Source organism: Hoplias malabaricus, chromosome 13, assembly GCF_029633855.1.
Source record: "Hoplias malabaricus isolate fHopMal1 chromosome 13, fHopMal1.hap1, whole genome shotgun sequence".
NCBI lineage: Eukaryota > Metazoa > Chordata > Actinopteri > Characiformes > Erythrinidae > Hoplias > Hoplias malabaricus.
The window spans coordinates 2,063,637-2,080,321 of record NC_089812.1 but is presented as its reverse complement, the minus strand read 5'-3'; the positions used below and the strand labels follow the sequence as shown (position 1 = coordinate 2,080,321).

At 42.4% G+C, this 16,685-nt stretch overlaps 2 protein-coding genes across 6 annotated transcripts in view; one reads left to right on the top strand and one right to left on the bottom strand.

Moving 5' to 3' along the window:
• clec16a (C-type lectin domain containing 16A) overlaps nt 1-13,755 on the bottom strand; it is a 62,343-nt gene extending 48,588 nt beyond the window's left edge. For 4 of the 5 annotated variants that reach the window (XM_066641774.1, XM_066641775.1, XM_066641776.1 and 1 more), the window contains exons 1-9: nt 13,587-13,755; nt 12,646-12,774; nt 12,264-12,397; nt 10,467-10,615; nt 9,133-9,238; nt 6,099-6,222; nt 4,455-4,629; nt 2,833-2,883; nt 216-329 (exon numbers count right to left, since the gene is read on the bottom strand). In XM_066641774.1, coding sequence (XP_066497871.1) covers nt 216-329; nt 2,833-2,883; nt 4,455-4,629; nt 6,099-6,222; nt 9,133-9,238; nt 10,467-10,615; nt 12,264-12,397; nt 12,646-12,774; nt 13,587-13,660 — 1,056 coding nt within the window. In that variant the 5' untranslated portion in view covers nt 13,661-13,755. Of the gene's footprint in view, nt 1-215; nt 330-2,832; nt 2,884-4,454; nt 4,630-6,098; nt 6,223-7,767; nt 9,940-10,466; nt 10,616-12,263; nt 12,398-12,645; nt 12,775-13,586 lie in introns of those variants that run through there. The other variant, XM_066641778.1, reaches the window with a different exon arrangement.
• A 579-nt stretch (nt 13,756-14,334) lies between these two features.
• Nucleotides 14,335-16,218, top strand: dexi (Dexi homolog (mouse)). Its single transcript, XM_066642618.1, has 2 exons — nt 14,335-15,330; nt 15,723-16,218. Exon 1 carries the CDS (start codon nt 14,932-14,934, stop codon nt 15,199-15,201), a length of 270 nt encoding a protein of 89 aa, XP_066498715.1. The 5' UTR covers nt 14,335-14,931; the 3' UTR covers nt 15,202-15,330; nt 15,723-16,218.
• Nucleotides 16,219-16,685: the final 467 nt, after the last annotated feature.

Sequence of the window (16,685 nt, the reverse complement as noted above, 5' to 3'; positions counted from 1 at the left end):
GGACTAGAGGGTTGAGAAGACCCCCACAAGCTTTGAAAGCGACAGAGCTTTCGCGATGAGTCCGACACCAGCATCTGAATTACTAGAGATTTTGTGGCTGAATGCAAATAAATCCTCACAGCAATGTTCCAGAAGAGTAGAGACGGCAACTGCAGTGACGTGGAAGAGCCAAAACATTACTGCCCTACTTGTTGTGTGTGTGTACGGAGACTCACAGAGTTCTTGTGTGTGTTCTTTTCAGCTTGAGACGAGAAGACAGACATGTCCCCGTTCAGAATGACGTCCGCCAGAGCGTTCACCAGGGGCTGGTAGTGAATAATCAGGAAAACCTGAGGACACAACAGTAATATTACTAAATAAATGACTGTAGAACCTTCTTCAAATTCAAGTCCCGTGTTAATCAGGACACAGTTGTCTGTGTTTCTGTTTGTATGCTGAAATGTTGAGCTGCTAGCGAACAATGAGGCGTAAAACAGGAGAGGCGGGAGTCGACATCTCCCACTGCCCGATGCCTGTGGCCGTGTCGTTAACATCATGGCCTCAACGCAAAGGCTGTAGCTTGAGAGGCCGTTATTTTTTAGTAAATCCATAAAACATCTTATATGCCACTAATTCAGGCACATTCACACGCACCAGAGGTAAAGCCTGGTTGATTGCGGCTGTGATGAGGCTAAAAATTAAAGATGCGACGGCAATAACTCACCTCTCCACGCTGAAAGAAAACACACAGCTTTTTCAGTTTGAAAGTACTGAAACTGACCTGAGAGTACATGTTTTCAAAGTCACTTTCATTCAGTTATAAAGATAAGAACATTCGAGAGTCTGGAGCGTTCGCATTGGGGAAGGACACAGGACACAATCTTATAAATAGGAACAATGTGCTTGATTTTGGACTGAAACAATATATTGCATTAATACAATTGAAAACCAAACTACGGGGGGCCATTTATATGGATACACCTTAATAAAACGGGAATGGTTGGTGATATTAACTTCCTGTTTGTGGCACATTAGTATATGGGAGGGGGGTAACTTTTCAAGATGGGTGGTGACCATGGCGGCCATTTTGAAGTCGGCCATTTTGGATCCAACTTTTGTTTTTTCACTGGGAAGAGGGTGACACATCAAACTTATTGGGAACTTGTATATACGCTCCAAAATATGAAAACAAATGCATTTTAACATCACGGTAAAAAAAAAGGGCTGGATTAGGCAAAGCTGGGCACACAGCAAAACCAGTAAAATATAATTAGGACTTCAAAGCTTTTCACATCTGGTTACTATTATCAGATATTATTTGTTACAACATTTCTCTGAAATGCTCAAGATAGCAGTGAGCTGTCAGACTGCACTTAAACTGAAAGTGGAAGCTGCTTAAACGGATCTGAAATAAATAAATAATACAATATAAACAGGACTAGACATGTATTTACAGAACATAGTGTAACCAGCGGTTGAGATCAAATTACGACACACACTGAACCTAAAATACAGACTACAAACACCAAGATTACATTAGAATGAGAAACACGTAAGAAATAAGATCAGATTCAAAGCTGTGAAATACATAAAACTACTGTTTAGAAACTTGTAAAGCAGTTTTAAACCGACATGTTCAATATGATTCATCAGTATTTGCTCCCAGTGAACGGAGCTCAGGGTTTACTGAAGAATGTCATGCTTTGCAACTTTACGCTGAAAGAAATTCTTTTCCTAATCAGAGATGGGTGGTGATTACATCTGGTTAAGTAGCCGTACAGAAACTACATAACGGCTTTGCAGTTAACTGAGAATCTTGCTGATTATCTAATCTGTTTCCAGTGCCGCTTCATACATCAGGTCCATACTTACTATTTTCAATCCTTAGTCTTGCTCACTAGCAGCTCAACACTCGGAGTCACTAATTCACTAATCCTCTGCTTTGGTAGTTTTCACACTATACGACCTGTACTTTCGTATTTCAGTTTATTTCATGCGTACGAATAAGATACTCTAGGATTTTGGGTTATGACAATGTGATCTGTGCTACACAATCTTACATGGTCACAATCTGCAGTCACGCTGACTCTGATTAGATTATTTAGACATGTAAGATTCACAGGATGGGTTCACTCTTACATGGACGACGACTGCGTAAGAGAGGCTTGGAAATGCCCCGGGTGTTTGGGTTTGGGGAGAGAGAGATTGAGAGGCCAACAGCAGCTAAAAAACATAAAGCCGAGGCTGGTGTGAAAGCGGTACTTCATTTCCAGGAAAGAAGCTGCAATGGATTAAATGATACTGTGAGCGCAGTGAATGAGGCAATGTGTGTCCACACACAGCAAATATGCAGCCAGGGGTGTTATTGAAGTGTGAGTTGTTCATGTATCAGATAAACTGCAGTAGGGTTTTTTTTTAGTTAGTTAAGTGTGTTTTCTTGGCAATAAAACTGTTAATCATAACAATCAGGGAAAAAATCAGTATCCAACAAACCTGTAGCACTCTACACATCTGTGTGTTAATGTGGTGAAGTATACATTTGTAAGCCTCTCTAGATCTGTGCGTATGTTCAATAAATTAAATGGAAATTAAAATGGTATTAAATAAGTACTAAAACCACTATCAATGTCAGATTTAAAAGAAGACACGGCACTATCTGCTCTTCTTAGAAAAGTGTTTTAGAAGTGCTTCATTACAGCAGATGATTAACAGATTGTAATCACTTCACTACAGAAGATGATGGTGTGTGCCGATTAGCAGATTTTATCTGTTCATGAAAACGGCTAAATGCTGTTCCTGGGAATGAGCTGAGTCTGCTGTCATCAAAGAGCCCTTATGAAGTTGTGTGTTTACCTGGGAGAGCAAGTAGAGTGACACCTGAGGGTTAATCTTGCGATCTTCACACTGAAAGGAGAGAATATAAATGTCGCAATGAATTCAACTTTAATTAAAATAAAAAAAATGCTATTTGAGCAGCTCCAGACTCTTTTTTTTTTTGTTCAGAAAAATAATTTATTATTATTATTATTTTTTAATAGTTTTAGTAGTTTACTTTTGCATTTATTTGAGTACTTTTATACCATGTCATTAACTGTATGGATTATCTTTATTATGACTATTCATTCATTATCTGTAACCCTTATCCAGTTCAGGGTCGCGGTGGGTCCAGAGTCTACCTGGAATCATTGGGCGCAAGGTGGGAATACACCCTGGAGGGGGCGCCAGTCCTTCACAGGGCAACACAGACACACACACACATTCACGGACACTTTTGAGTCGCCAATCTACCTACCAACGTGTGTTTTTGGACTGTGGGAGGAAACCGGAGCACACGGAGGAAACCCACGCAGACACAGAGAGAACACACCACACTCCTCATAGACAGTCACCCGGAGGAAACCCACGCAGACACAGGGAGAACACACCACACTCCTCACAGACAGTCACCCGGAGGAAACCCACACAGACACAGGGAGAACACACCACACTCCTCACAGACAGTCACCCGGAGCGAGAATCGAACCCACAACCTCCAGGTCCCTGGAGCTATGTGACTGCGACACCTACCTGCTGCACCACTGTGCCGCCCTTTATTATGATTTTTTCATATATTTATAACTAGTTAAGACAAGTATTGATATAAGAATCAAAATGTCTTTTTTGTGAGAAGCACTCCCTGGAAAGAACCATTGCCCTGTATCTGGTGCATTTCAACTCCACGACGGTAGCCATGACAACGTTTTAGGTCCAACTTGTTTTAAATTCATTGATTTCAGTGTGTAATAACTGTGGAAGAATGTGGATTTCCTCTAAATTACTGGCTTTTCTGTTCTTTATAACACTGTCTGCGGTTAGAATTCTTTGGAGATCTGTGGTTTCAGCACAAAGTTTGAACGCACTTTACACTTGTTCAATTGTAATGAGATGGAGTCAGGTTGAAAATGACTTTGCATTTGCGAAATATTAGGGCTTTAACCTTGGGACTTCAAAAATGGCCCTAAAACGGCCTCATACTCAGCAGGTTAGAGGTGCGGTTTCCTTGGCTCTGACTGACATGGAGAACCGCCAACCACAATAACATCCTTTACAGACACTTTTTTTACCACACAACACCACCATCCTCCCAAAAGCATCCCAAAGTACCTCTGCTTCCAATGTGGTATTTTCTTTGGATGATGGGATGTGGTTAATCTGCAGCCCTGCTATTTGTTTTAAGTTCTAAGTATTTTGAACCCGTCCCAAGTCCCACGGTATCATAACCCAAACAGACACAACCCCAGACGATCCATCACCCGCCATGTTCGAAAACAGAGCCCAGTGAAACTCTTCCTCAACCCGAACAACAACCTTGGATATTAAATTCGCTCATAAACAGAGTCTGAGAAATTCTGACTTAACCTAAAACAATGTGAACCACAAAGTCCAGGCCTAAGGATTGTGGAAGTGTAAAGCAGGTGTGTTCTGCGTAGTTGTACCTGCTCCTGTCCGAGCAGAGAGTAGACGTAGAGCGGGAGGAAGAGGCGGTTGAGCAGGTGGTCCGTGAGAACGTCGTTCAGGAACTCGCAGTTGATGATGAGGATGTCGTTCAGATAGTGAAGATGATCCAGGTGCTCGGCCACAAGGTCGCTCAGCTTTCCTCGGTTTTTATGCCTGACGATGAAGCGTTAACATCAATCACAGACTGAAATTCTTTTATTATTATTATTATTATTATTCATTCATTTCATTCATTATCTGTAACCCTTATCCAGTTCAGGGTCACGGGGGGTCCAGAGTCTACCTGGAATCATTGGGCGCAGGGAGGGAATACACCCTGGAGGGGGCGCCAGTCCTTCACAGGGCAACACACACTCACACATTCACTCACACCTATGGACACTTTTGAGTCGCCAATCCACCTACCAACGTGTGTTTTTTTTTTGGACTGTGGGACGAATCCGGAGCTATTATTATCCATCCATCCATTATCTGTAACCGCTTATCCAATTTTAGGGTCACGGGGGGTCCAGAGTCTACCTGGAATCATCGGGCGCAAGGCGGGAATACACCCTGGAGGGGACGCCAGTCCTTCACAGGGCAACACAGACACACACACACTCACACCTACGGACACTTTCGAGTCGCCAATCCACCTACCAACGTTTGTTTTTGGACTGTGGGAGGAAACCGGAGCACCCGGAGGAAACCCACGCGGACACGGGGAGAACACACCAACTCCTCACAGACAGTCACCCGGAGCTGGAATCGAACCCACAACCTCCAGGCCCCTGGAGCTGTGTGACTGCGACACCTACCTGCTGCTCCACCGTGCCGCCCATGCTATTATTATTATTATTATTATTATTATTTTCCTTAATATATGTGTGTGACTGTGTGTTGGGGGTTCAATTAACTGTCTGTGACCCCATTTAATCAAAGCCCCACAACCCTGACAGCAGTGTCCTCCCCTCGTTTAAACCACCCTGATCTTTAAAACAGTTCACCCCGATGCGAGCGCACATTAGTGCTCTGTTCTCGTTCATCTACCGTTCTCATTTTTGCCATTTTTACTCAGTGCTCTTCTCTCTCTCTCCATGCTGGCTGTGCTCCGTTTAACCTCATCTTTGCGCACTCACATAAACGCGGGTCTAACGCTGTAATGGAGCGACTCGGATGCGAGTGCAGGACAGTTCTGAAATCTCTGCGTTTGACACCAGAAGCTGAGCAGAAAGAGAACAGGGAATTGTTTTCATTTCCCATTGAAAAAGAGCTTTGGACCTGGGAAAGTGATGCTTTATCTCAAATATCTCTGATGTGAAAATGTAGTGTGTGTGAGACCCAGCTGAAGAACAGCCACATCACTGGCTTCAGAGGACTAATAAAATCTGTGTAAACAGTAAATAGAGACTGCCATGCGGCTGACTAGCACAGATATCTGTAAATATTTATGGCCTGTACTGCCATCTTGTGCCCACATTGTGAATTTCATGCAAACTACTGTTACCTACCGTGAGGAAATTCTAACGTTAACGTCTCAGCCCTGGTTTTATAACAAAAACCGGACACATCCGACTAAACATCACCATCGAACAGTGGGTTTATTATGGAATAATGATCCTCTGGGAGTGTGTGGTTCTTACTCTTCGTCTGTTTGAACACACTTGTCCAGCTCGATGACGTGGCTCCCGATGAACCACACCAGATTGGAGAAGTAGGGAACGGCTGTTTTGTCGCGGATGTAATGCAGCATGTGCTGGTTGTCCACTGAAAAACACGGTAAAAGTCAGTAGTTAGGGAGGGTTTGGGGCAGGGTTTTCAGCTTGGATCTGAACCGAGTGTTCACTTTAACGGTGTGTGAAGGGTCTGTGGAGGAAGCTGGATGGTATTGTGAAGGAATGTGACAGTTCTCTCAGACTAAAGAGAACGTATGCCATTAAAAGCATTAAGAAGAACTGGACTTTTAAAGCTCTATATAAAAAACAGCTGCATTCGTATTAATGGTTTAATTTAGAAACTTTTTTGCATTCTCTCTCTCCCCCCTCCCTCTCTCTCTCCCTCCCTCTCTCTCTCTCACACACACCTCTCTCTCTCTCTCTTCATCTGGAGGTGTTTAGACAGCGAAGACACCTCCAAATCCTTAAACATACCGTTCTACCTCCAGATGTGGAGCTTCAGAACGCAAACAACTCAGAGAGCAGCAGTTCTCCAGAAACGCAGATGTTGCCTTTCATTTTAAATTGTTATTATCAAGAATTAAGAACGTTATTATGAATTGAAGATGAATCTGAGGCCTATAAAATGCGAGCTGCGTGTATCTGGATGGTTTAGTACAGAAAAGGTGTTATTAAAATAATGGGGTCCAGTAGCTAAAAGCGCTGCTCTGTGAACCACAGACTCCAGCATCTTCTCACTGAGAGATAAAATAACAGCACGACGTGATAAATATATATAAATAAATAAAATAATCTGAAAAATTTACAAATACAGACACCACATGGAAAGAAAGAATCAACACTAATTCACTCTAAATTAATGCATGGACAATATTTACTAACTCTGGTTTTGTTCACATTCAGAATTTGGAGTTCGCACAAAACAAGTCGGCCATTTGCAAAATAAGGAGATCTTCCCACCTGTTTTATTTACGTTTTCTTTGTGTAGAATCTGTCCAAACCTCTCTAGCATTGATGGAGGCTAACGTGCTCAGTGCTCAAGTGTTCCTGCTATATACTATTTAATATCAAATCAGGTTTAACGATATAACCAAGAAGAAATTAAAAATATATATTTAGCACCCAGAAAAATAAGAACTAAAGCCACAAGAGGGCGCTGTTGCTCTTCATCTTATACATAAAAATCTCAACTTGTGGTGGACTGGTTGCATATCCGAGCGTTCTCTAGTCCTGCGGAAGAGAGATGCGTGTAGATGCTGTTGGTGCAGATGTTTTCAGAATGTTTTCAGGAGGATCAGAGGCCTGATCACTCACTCAGTCACTCAGTCATCCTGTGCTGACTCGTCAACTGCTCTCACAGAAAAGAGGCGCTGCTTTTACGCCAGCCTCAGCTTTATGTTTTTTAGCTGCTGTTGGGATATTCAACAGAATATTCTCTAAATACACTTACATCTTTTCACGCCCCACCCCCCACCCCTTTTACGTTCCTGCACTTGGCCAAAACATGTGCCAATCCTTATTCTGCAAATGATCAACTGGTTGGTTTCTAATGTAAACAATAAACATGCAGATTAAAGACCAAAACAATCACATAAAAAATGAATCAGTGAAATTTCTGAAATGCACTGAAACTTACATGACACTGGAATAAGGCACACAGGAGTCACCATAGAGGAGGAGGGAAACAGATACACGGTTAATAGGGTTAAGGGAGTAGAGCTAACGGAGCTTCTAGCCGTAAGGATTTACAGCTCATAATCCCACCACACCTTGCACACCTGAGGATAAAAGCCCCTAAAAACACTCCCAAAACAACAGTGATGCTTTTACAAGTGCAAAATAAGGCCCACGTGAACAGTCTCGACCAGATGAGCTATAGAAGCTCTGCCTGAACTCATGAACATGCTGAAGAACAGACATTTACCAAAAACAGAGCAAGAGGAAGATAACGTTGAGTTAACGCTAGAGATGGCCATTAAATTAAACCATTAAACCTTACATTTATTAAATGCAGCGACGTCTTCTAAAACTCAAAGCATTTACGCACACACAATAAAATACGATTAATTCGAATATTCACAGTTTTACTCTTGATTTTAAGGAGCGTGACGGACAGTAACGGAGTAAACGTCTGATATATCGTGCCATCTCTAGTGAAAACACATCTGTGACAACAATAATAATAATAATAATAATAATAATAATAATGCAGTAAGGTCGACGGAAAACAATGCACCATGCGCCTGTTGCGAATCTGGCCAAGAATCTGCCCCAGAATCGAACCCCAGATTATTCCCATAACACAGAGATTAGGAAGCTTCAGAGCGACAGTGAAAGGCAGGAAAGGGCTCAGGGGATTATACAGTAATGCAGAAACAGCCAGAGGACATTTATTTTGCTTAAATGTGTTGCATTAGATGCTCAGAGTGAAGAAAGCTGAAGACAATTTTAGTGACAGAACAGCAGCCAAGTTTCCATCCAGCTCCGGAGTTACAGTCAAGTGCAGAACAGAGGGGGTGCGCCATGTGTTTGAGAAATGTTTTAAAAGGCACACTAGCCACTAGGTGGCAGTGCAGTGGTGTTGCTTTTTTTTCCCCTCCACACTCACACCTTTAAAACTCTTCCCCAGACTCCAACGTTCTTTACATTCTTAGTAACGTTACGGAGTCGCAGTGTTCACCAGGATCCAACTCGGCAGCCAATGAACTCACCACATATCGCCATTTCACTCAGCGCTGCAGACAATAGTGGGCTTTCCATCCACCAAGGATTTGCACAGAGAGAAAAGCCCCAATTTCAAACAAACGCCCAATTATTCTCAGTAAAAACCGGATGGAAACCAGTCTGTTTCTGAGCTCTGTGGCAGTGTGAGCGTTACCTCTTCTGAAGAGAGATCTCTCCGTTACTCAGATGAATGAAAAGAGAGATAAAGAGCAGGCAGCTGCAGCAGAGAGCCAGGCTTTTAGTGTTTGATTAAAAGTTTCTGCAGGTTTCTACTCACCTTTGTAAACATTGAGAGTGATAGTCCTGACCGCGATCCGGACCATGCTCTCGGGGTGGTTGAAAAACTTAATGGCCTCCGTGTACAGGGCAAAATCATTAGTGTGCTGGAGGCATGGGAGAGAGAGAGCGAGGCCATGAACCGGAGAGAAGGATTCACTCAGAGAGAGAGGAAAGCTGCACAGAAACTGTTGGACTAACACGAATAACACGAATACTGCTAAAGCTGGTACCGAGACAGACGGCCGAGTCCAGTCTCTTAATCACTGAAATGACTGAATCTCCATGCCACTCGGGGGTTAATAACTGGACTTCGTAAATCAGTCAAGCCCTGACTTTGTTCTAACAGTTGAGAGACGCACACACAGTTACAGCAACTCAGATATAATCATATCACCAGTTGCAGAAGTTCCGGAAAATAAGAACAAAGACGATCTCCTCTGTCTTCTGCTGCAGACTCCACAAGCCTGGGCTGAACCTACGCTTCTCTACATCGCTACACGTGTGGAAATACGTAACGTTTGCAGCCACAAATCTCTCCTACAGCAAATCCTTCCTCTCAGGCTTCCTTTATTCCCGACACGGGCGAGCGAGTGTGCTCGGATGTGTCCAGGAATAAAAGAAAATATTCAGTACAACCATTTACAGTACACCAATAACTCTCCCCTATACCAAGGAGCCATCACATACACTAGAGGCACTCATCTGAGGCCGTAACAACACTGTGTTTACACCTGGATTCGCTCTAAATCCCAAAACAACACAGTTATAATAGAGGAAAGTCCAGATTTATATTTATAGTTTTGGTTACAGAAACTGTACATTTATTAAAAAGAGAATGTGTGCATTTAAAAGCTGTCATTATACGATTATTACTTCTGTAGTTTAATATATATACATTAATAAACATCGCTGTTATTTCACTGTTTATTCTTAGGTCCATTATCATCGTATAAATGATATTAATGTGTAATTGTGATTAAACGATAAATCCCTGCAGATACTAAATTAGTTTTATAAATATATGTAAAAATGGTAATCCTTCCCAATCTGGCAACCTAGACCAGGATCTGTTGATTCTAACATTCACCACAGACCTGGTTTAACCTCGAATCTATTCCACAAAGAGGGATTTCGCAATTCCGTCAGATAACGTTAGCCCACAATAGAGGCATGTGCTACAGGACTGTTCTCAGCTCTAACTAGAGGACAGACCCAAATAAACAACTACAACAAATAACAACCAGAGCCCTGATGTTATAAATTAAGAGTTTCTAAACTTCACTGTGAAAGAATGAAATGTCAACCCCCAAAAAAACCCAATAAACACCTCACCTCGTTATAAAAGAAGTGAACCGTGTGGTTGTTAAGCTTCAGGGACAGAGTCTTGAGGAAGGAGATGTAGTACGCCATGATCTCCTCGTCGGAGAAGTCAAATTTATGGACGATAATTGAATTGACGTGATTATTGGACAGCAGATAATCTGGAAAGGAGAGAGGGAATTTGTCGTGTTATTTTAACATATTTGACTTTATTTCCAGGCACAGCATCCATTAAGAGTTATTCGTTTTTAAGCCTTATGCAGGAAAATCTATAGGTTGCACACACAGTGGAACCTCTACCTACGAACTTGATCCGTTCCGTGACCCGGGGTTCGTAAGTGGAAAAGTTCGTTTCTCGAGTCAGTTTTCCTCATTTAAAATAATGGAAAAGCAATGAATGGGTTCCAGCCCCCACCCCGAGAGTCACCCTTTTTGCACTGATATATGTTTACAACACTCTCAAATTAGTAAAAAAATACATGTAGCGTTACTAAAAATAAAAGAGAAATACAGTGGAAACAGTAATAAAAAAGAAATAATAAAGTTGTAAGTGGTTACACAGCGCTACCTTGAAGACGTGACGACTGGCTGGAGGAGTAACACAGGCACTGGCTGTATGACGGGGGGTGGGGGGTGGGGGGAATAACGGAGAGTAGGTGGTGAATGTGGGGAGACGAAGCGTAGATACGGCTTAACTTAGCACCAATTTCAGTGTCTGCTATTTACACCAATGCTAAATTGCTAAAGCTACAATGTGCTAATCTTAAAAGCTCACTCCAGTCTGGGGGGCGCTGGGAGACTCACCTATTGGGGTCAGTGGACATTTCCAGCCGCCGGCTCGGAGGAGGCTCGGGTTCGTTTCTAGAGTCACGGTTCATTGGTGGAGGCAAAAATATTCAAATGCCCGGTTCGTATCTTGGAAAGTTCGTTAGTAGAGGTTCCACTGTATGTACATCACTGGCATTGTATATTTAACCCAGATATAAAAGCCTTGAAAGAAAGCCGCAAAGCTCCAGAGTTGACTCTTATAAACTGGTTTAGCATCGTTTGCTTCTCCTGGTCCTCCTAAAGTCTGGGCTCTGGGGTCAGTCCATTGCTCAGAGAAACAGCAGAAGCTTCTTCTTTAGTCCTTATTTATTGACAACGCAGCCCCAGGAAGGAGGACGCTGGACGCAGGAGAATTTGGTCGTCTGGGCATTTTATAACGCAGAAACGTCATTTATACTCAAAGAAAACACTGACCAGAACGGCTCTCTACTAACGTTTTAAAGCACAGCTGAGTACTTTGGCCACGTCTCTCCAATGGCCGAACAGTAAGTTTGAAATCGAGCATCATTTTGAAGGGTACTACTCTCTCTCACCAAGAGCTGGTCGTTTACGTAACTGAAGATGGACCAAAATTCATAGCACATTTCTTTGTTACTAAGCAACTGACAGCAGACGTGTCCAAATACACTTGTGCTACTTAGTGAACTTAATCTCGCTATAAAACACAACACTGAGGAGAGTTCAGGGAGCCATTTCAGTCACAGCCTCTCTTTCCTTTCCATTCGGCAACTCCTCCATTTCTTCTTACTTTCCTGGTGTTTCTCGTCAACACTGCGCTGTTTATCAGGAAGTTAAACTGAAGACTCCAGGGGCTTGTAGGGCTTTTGTGGGTCTCGTGTTCTTCTGAGATTTGAATCCATTTCAGTAGCTCCCTTACCTTCCTCATGAAGGTAGATTAAATAGTCTAAAGCTCCTGAGAAACATCTCAAAGGAGGAATAACCTTCATTTTTGTCTGAAAATGAAATTCGGCGAATACTCACAGAGAGACGTCTCGTGACTTATGTTCTCGAAAAGTATGTTGAGCGTCTGCAAGAGCTGGACACAGACGTAGCGTCCTGACTTCTGTCGTAAGATGTTGAGGAAGAACGCAAACATGTTCTTCTCCAAAAAGAAGCTAAAAAGAAAGAAGAGATTAAATCAGTGGCTTGTGTAGCTCTGGAACACCTCTGCAGCCCGTCCTAAAAGTACTGGGTGGAGCAAGCTGAGCTTGCTAAGTTGTGTTCATGTACAGCTGCTCCAGAGCCTGCGTTTTATGTCATGTTTTTTAGCAGCGACTACAGAAACACCCAGTCTCACACATTATAAGCCGTTTCTGTTCATAGGAACGTTATACCTTAGTGAATGTGATTAAAAATGACTTACTCAAAGACAGAGCTGTCATTCTGATCTCCCCAGATGAGAATCTCTGTGATGGAGCGAATCGTCTCGACGAGTAAGTTACGGTTATGATCCGTCACCGTTGTGTTCTTCGTCAGGACATGATACATGTACCTAAACAAGACAAGATAAATTTACAGACTCTTACAGCACTGTCATCCCCTGTTCTTCAATGGTCAGAGCAGGTGTGAGTTGCGCTAATGTAAGTGTTGCTAGAGTTTTAAACACTGTGTCCCCTAATGTCCTAAGTCCTTCACCAGTGGACACAGGACGCTGCCCACAGGACGTGGTTGGACTATTCGTACTCCAGCAGTGTCAAAGAGGGGTTTAAAAACTCCAGCAGCACTGCTGTGTCTGATCCACGCTGTTATCTGCTCTGTGAAGGCCCTGACCTTTGAACTCATCTGTATGGTCAGTAGAGCTGGTATAATGATTAACGTGTGTAGTATTTTTAAGTGTGTTCAAATCAATAAACTGAACATAAACCAACAGAATAAAGGCTTAAAACTGACTGTTTACATCTCACTTTTAACCAAGTCTTTATAACAGTGAATAATAAGTGGGTTATTATTGACTGTTAGTGATTAAGAAACAATAAAGCTACATCACTCACAGTTACGTACACACGAATAAAACCAACAAATTGATCAGCGTCTTATTCCAACTCTAGGTTCCACCTTAAATCGTGCCGCAACGCGCCACCATTTAAGGTGGAATTGCGAGTTAAAATAAGTAGCCGGGGAAATTCAGGTTACTGCTGGATACGACGGATTTGTACCCGTTCTAAAGACATTTTTACGAAATATTATGCGTTCTTTGACTAAAATTACCTCTATTGGTGTTGGGCAATTAGTTAAATGACGTAAATAAAAAGGAAAAAACACCCTGAAATGCTGCGAGTTGTCGTCCCGAGTTCCAACACTTACTTTAAATGATCCAAAGAGTGAATATTTTTGGACTTTCCTTGGCCTCCCACCCAGCTCCTGGACCGGCCGAACATCGCTGCAGCTTTGTTTACTGTGACACTTTATTTATTTTAAATAAAAAAGGAGACAACATCGCTAACAACCAACAGAGACAGCAACGGCAGCCGTTCCGTTGGATCATGGGAAATGTAGTTCACGCTTACCAGCCGTCGCAGTCAAAATACGCAGCGTTCAATACTTCTATAAGCTTCTGTAAATGTACGTCTTTCCAAATTATCACCATGTCGGGGCCCACTGGGCAAACCTCTCATGGCTGCATTATATCAAAAACCGGAAATTTGTCTGCAGAAATGAAACATCTTTAACATTTGTTGGGTGTCTTTTACTCATCTTGTTTATATCTTAAGTGTTTTGTCTTGGTTCATGCAGAAAGGGACCCCGGTGTATTTAGGACTGTCAGACTTCAGTAGTGTTCTTGGGGACTGCTGTGGACAAATGATTAAAAATGTCAAATTGGGACTGAAACGTCTCTTGTCCTCAGTATTCACGGCTGATGTGTCCTTCATTAAAAGCCCTTCCTGTAATATATACTGTGTGTTTCTGTGCGTTCTCTCCCGGGGATAGCTTAAATGCAGAAGATAAATATCAATGTGTATTATACTGTGAAAGTTAAAGTAGTTTATTCTCGAAGTGTACGGGCAGCACAAGTAGGAAACATCTGAGTTCACACAGTGGTCGTGAACTTCACAGGAACGAAGCGGACTCCATTTCCCAGAGTGCACTTCGAACGGAGGAGTTGGCCACACACTGGATTGACGGTTGTTTTCGTTCTTCGCTGGAAATGTTAGATGATTATTCGCTATAAACCGTGTTTTTGGAACCAGTTTCTTCAATTCGTAAAGAATAAGCGTTGAAACGCTTTAAAGAAGTGGAAAAAGTTGAAGAAGGAATGGGAATAAAAGCGGAAAAGCTTTGGAGAAGAAGAGGCTTCGTAGAGGCTTCAGTTGTTGAAGGCTGCTTTAAGCAGTAAATTCAGTGTAAAATAGGACTTTTGGGTGTTCGATTTTGTGTTTTTTGGGAGGAAGAAGGGTCGGTTTTTGCTGTAAATTGGAATGTGAAGTATTCTACGGGCTAGAATTTCAAAAATCAAGTCTGGGATGCTTGGATTGAAAGCAAGACTTTGGCCTAGCCATTTTCTGTTGTGAAGAACACCATGTGAATGAGCTGAAAAGCTGAACATATGCCGGAAAAACCACCTGAAACCCTGCAGTTATGACCCCGCCATCCACCCACTTCTTCTGACCAGTCCAATACTAACCACCGCCGTCCAGATGTGTGGGATTCTATGAGCCACTCAGTTTACCTGCGTCCAGATTCGGTGGAGTGGTTCATCGACGAGCTTCCATATATGTTTTATCTTGGCCTCTTCTTTGTGAACGTGTTGATCCTGTATTATGCCTTCCTGATGGAATACATTGTCCTGAATGTAGGGATCGTGTTCCTGCCGGAGGATATGGACCAAGCTCTGGTGGATCTGGGCGTCCTTTCAGACCCTGCGTCTGTCCCGTATGACACAGACACAGAGTTGGACGTTTTTGAGGGATATCTGGAGTAGACTGTCGTTTTTCCTGTTTGCCAAAGTGCTGCTCAGCTCTTTGGTGGAAGGGAAGATGCAGCAGAGAACTAGAGGAGCGATGGAAATCTTGGAAGACGGAATGTGGCCCTGGACGCCCCATTTTAAAAAGTAGCAAAATGGCTTTTGTTGTAGGGGTGGGCGATATGACGGCAGTATATTTAGACAGTTGTATTAGGGGTTATTAAAAATGAACTAGTTATTATTTGATTACATATTTCACTAGAAGTGATTAGAGAAATATAACCTCAGTTCTGCAGTCTGAAGCTTATCCAGCAGGGGGTGGTGTTTGACACCGTATTGTGCATCATTTGAAGAGAAGAAACAGCTGAATAAAACAGCAATGCTTTCTTTGTAACGAAATGTTCAGTTCCGTGTTTAACAAAGCCAGAAGATATCACAATAACATTGTAGTATATCCATAATCACCCACCTCTAGATCCTGATACCGATAATTCAGGATACTCCAGTGCACAAACTGACCATGTGTCATATCTCCACAGGTTCAGGGTCAGACGGAGCCTGACCTTGAGGTCCGTTGGTGTTTTCCCAGAAAGAGACTGATAGAGTGATCGGACGCTCTTCGTAAGGAGATGGACGTCAGGCTGCACCCAGCACTGTGGATAAACACCACCTTCACGTCCTTAATTCTACACTTCACCATAAGTTTTAGGCCCTGAGATGACAAGGAAGCTCCATCACATTTTCCACACCGTTCCAACGCAGAAATAACAGTAATTACAGCACTTAACCTTTCGATCTCAGCCGACAAAGCCAGGCCTAACTCTGCATGAGCCTTTTCTCTTTTCTGTTGTAGGTTTAGAGCCTTTAAAGCAATACGTACTGGACACTGGCTGGGTCCTGAAATGCTCAGTGGTTATGCTGCTTCGTATGAGATTTTCCTGAGAACTGTACATTTGTTACATGCTGTAAATGATGTATAAGATCTGATGCATTTCAGACTCCCACAGTATCTATATATTTAATAAATAATACTTTCACTTTATTAAATGAGTCTTAAATGAGTCTGGCGTCTTTTTTTTTTTCTTTAAAAGAGGGATTGCTAATTTCATGCTAAATTAAATATTGAATTCATTTTTATGGCTCTGTAGTGAAATCAAAGGGAAGGAGAGAGAGGGTGGCTTCCTACCTGCCTCCAAAAGTTACATAGTGCAGTTTCTGCAGTGCTGAGCCCAGGGTAGCAACAACAGACGCTCTGCTCTCCTTCTTAATGCTCAGTGAAGTATCACAGTGATTTTAAAGCTGTAATTTTAAGGTAAAAATATGACCTAGCGTTCCTTTAAAATGGTTTGGTTTAGGGAAACAGGATTGAATTAAAACAGACTATTCATTTCAGCTTAGGGTCTTTGCGTGTGGTGTAGAGTGACGTAGCCCTGTAACTCAGTGTTTATTGGCTGAATAGAACATGTTGGGAATGTAGAATAATTTAATAAATATTTGCAAAA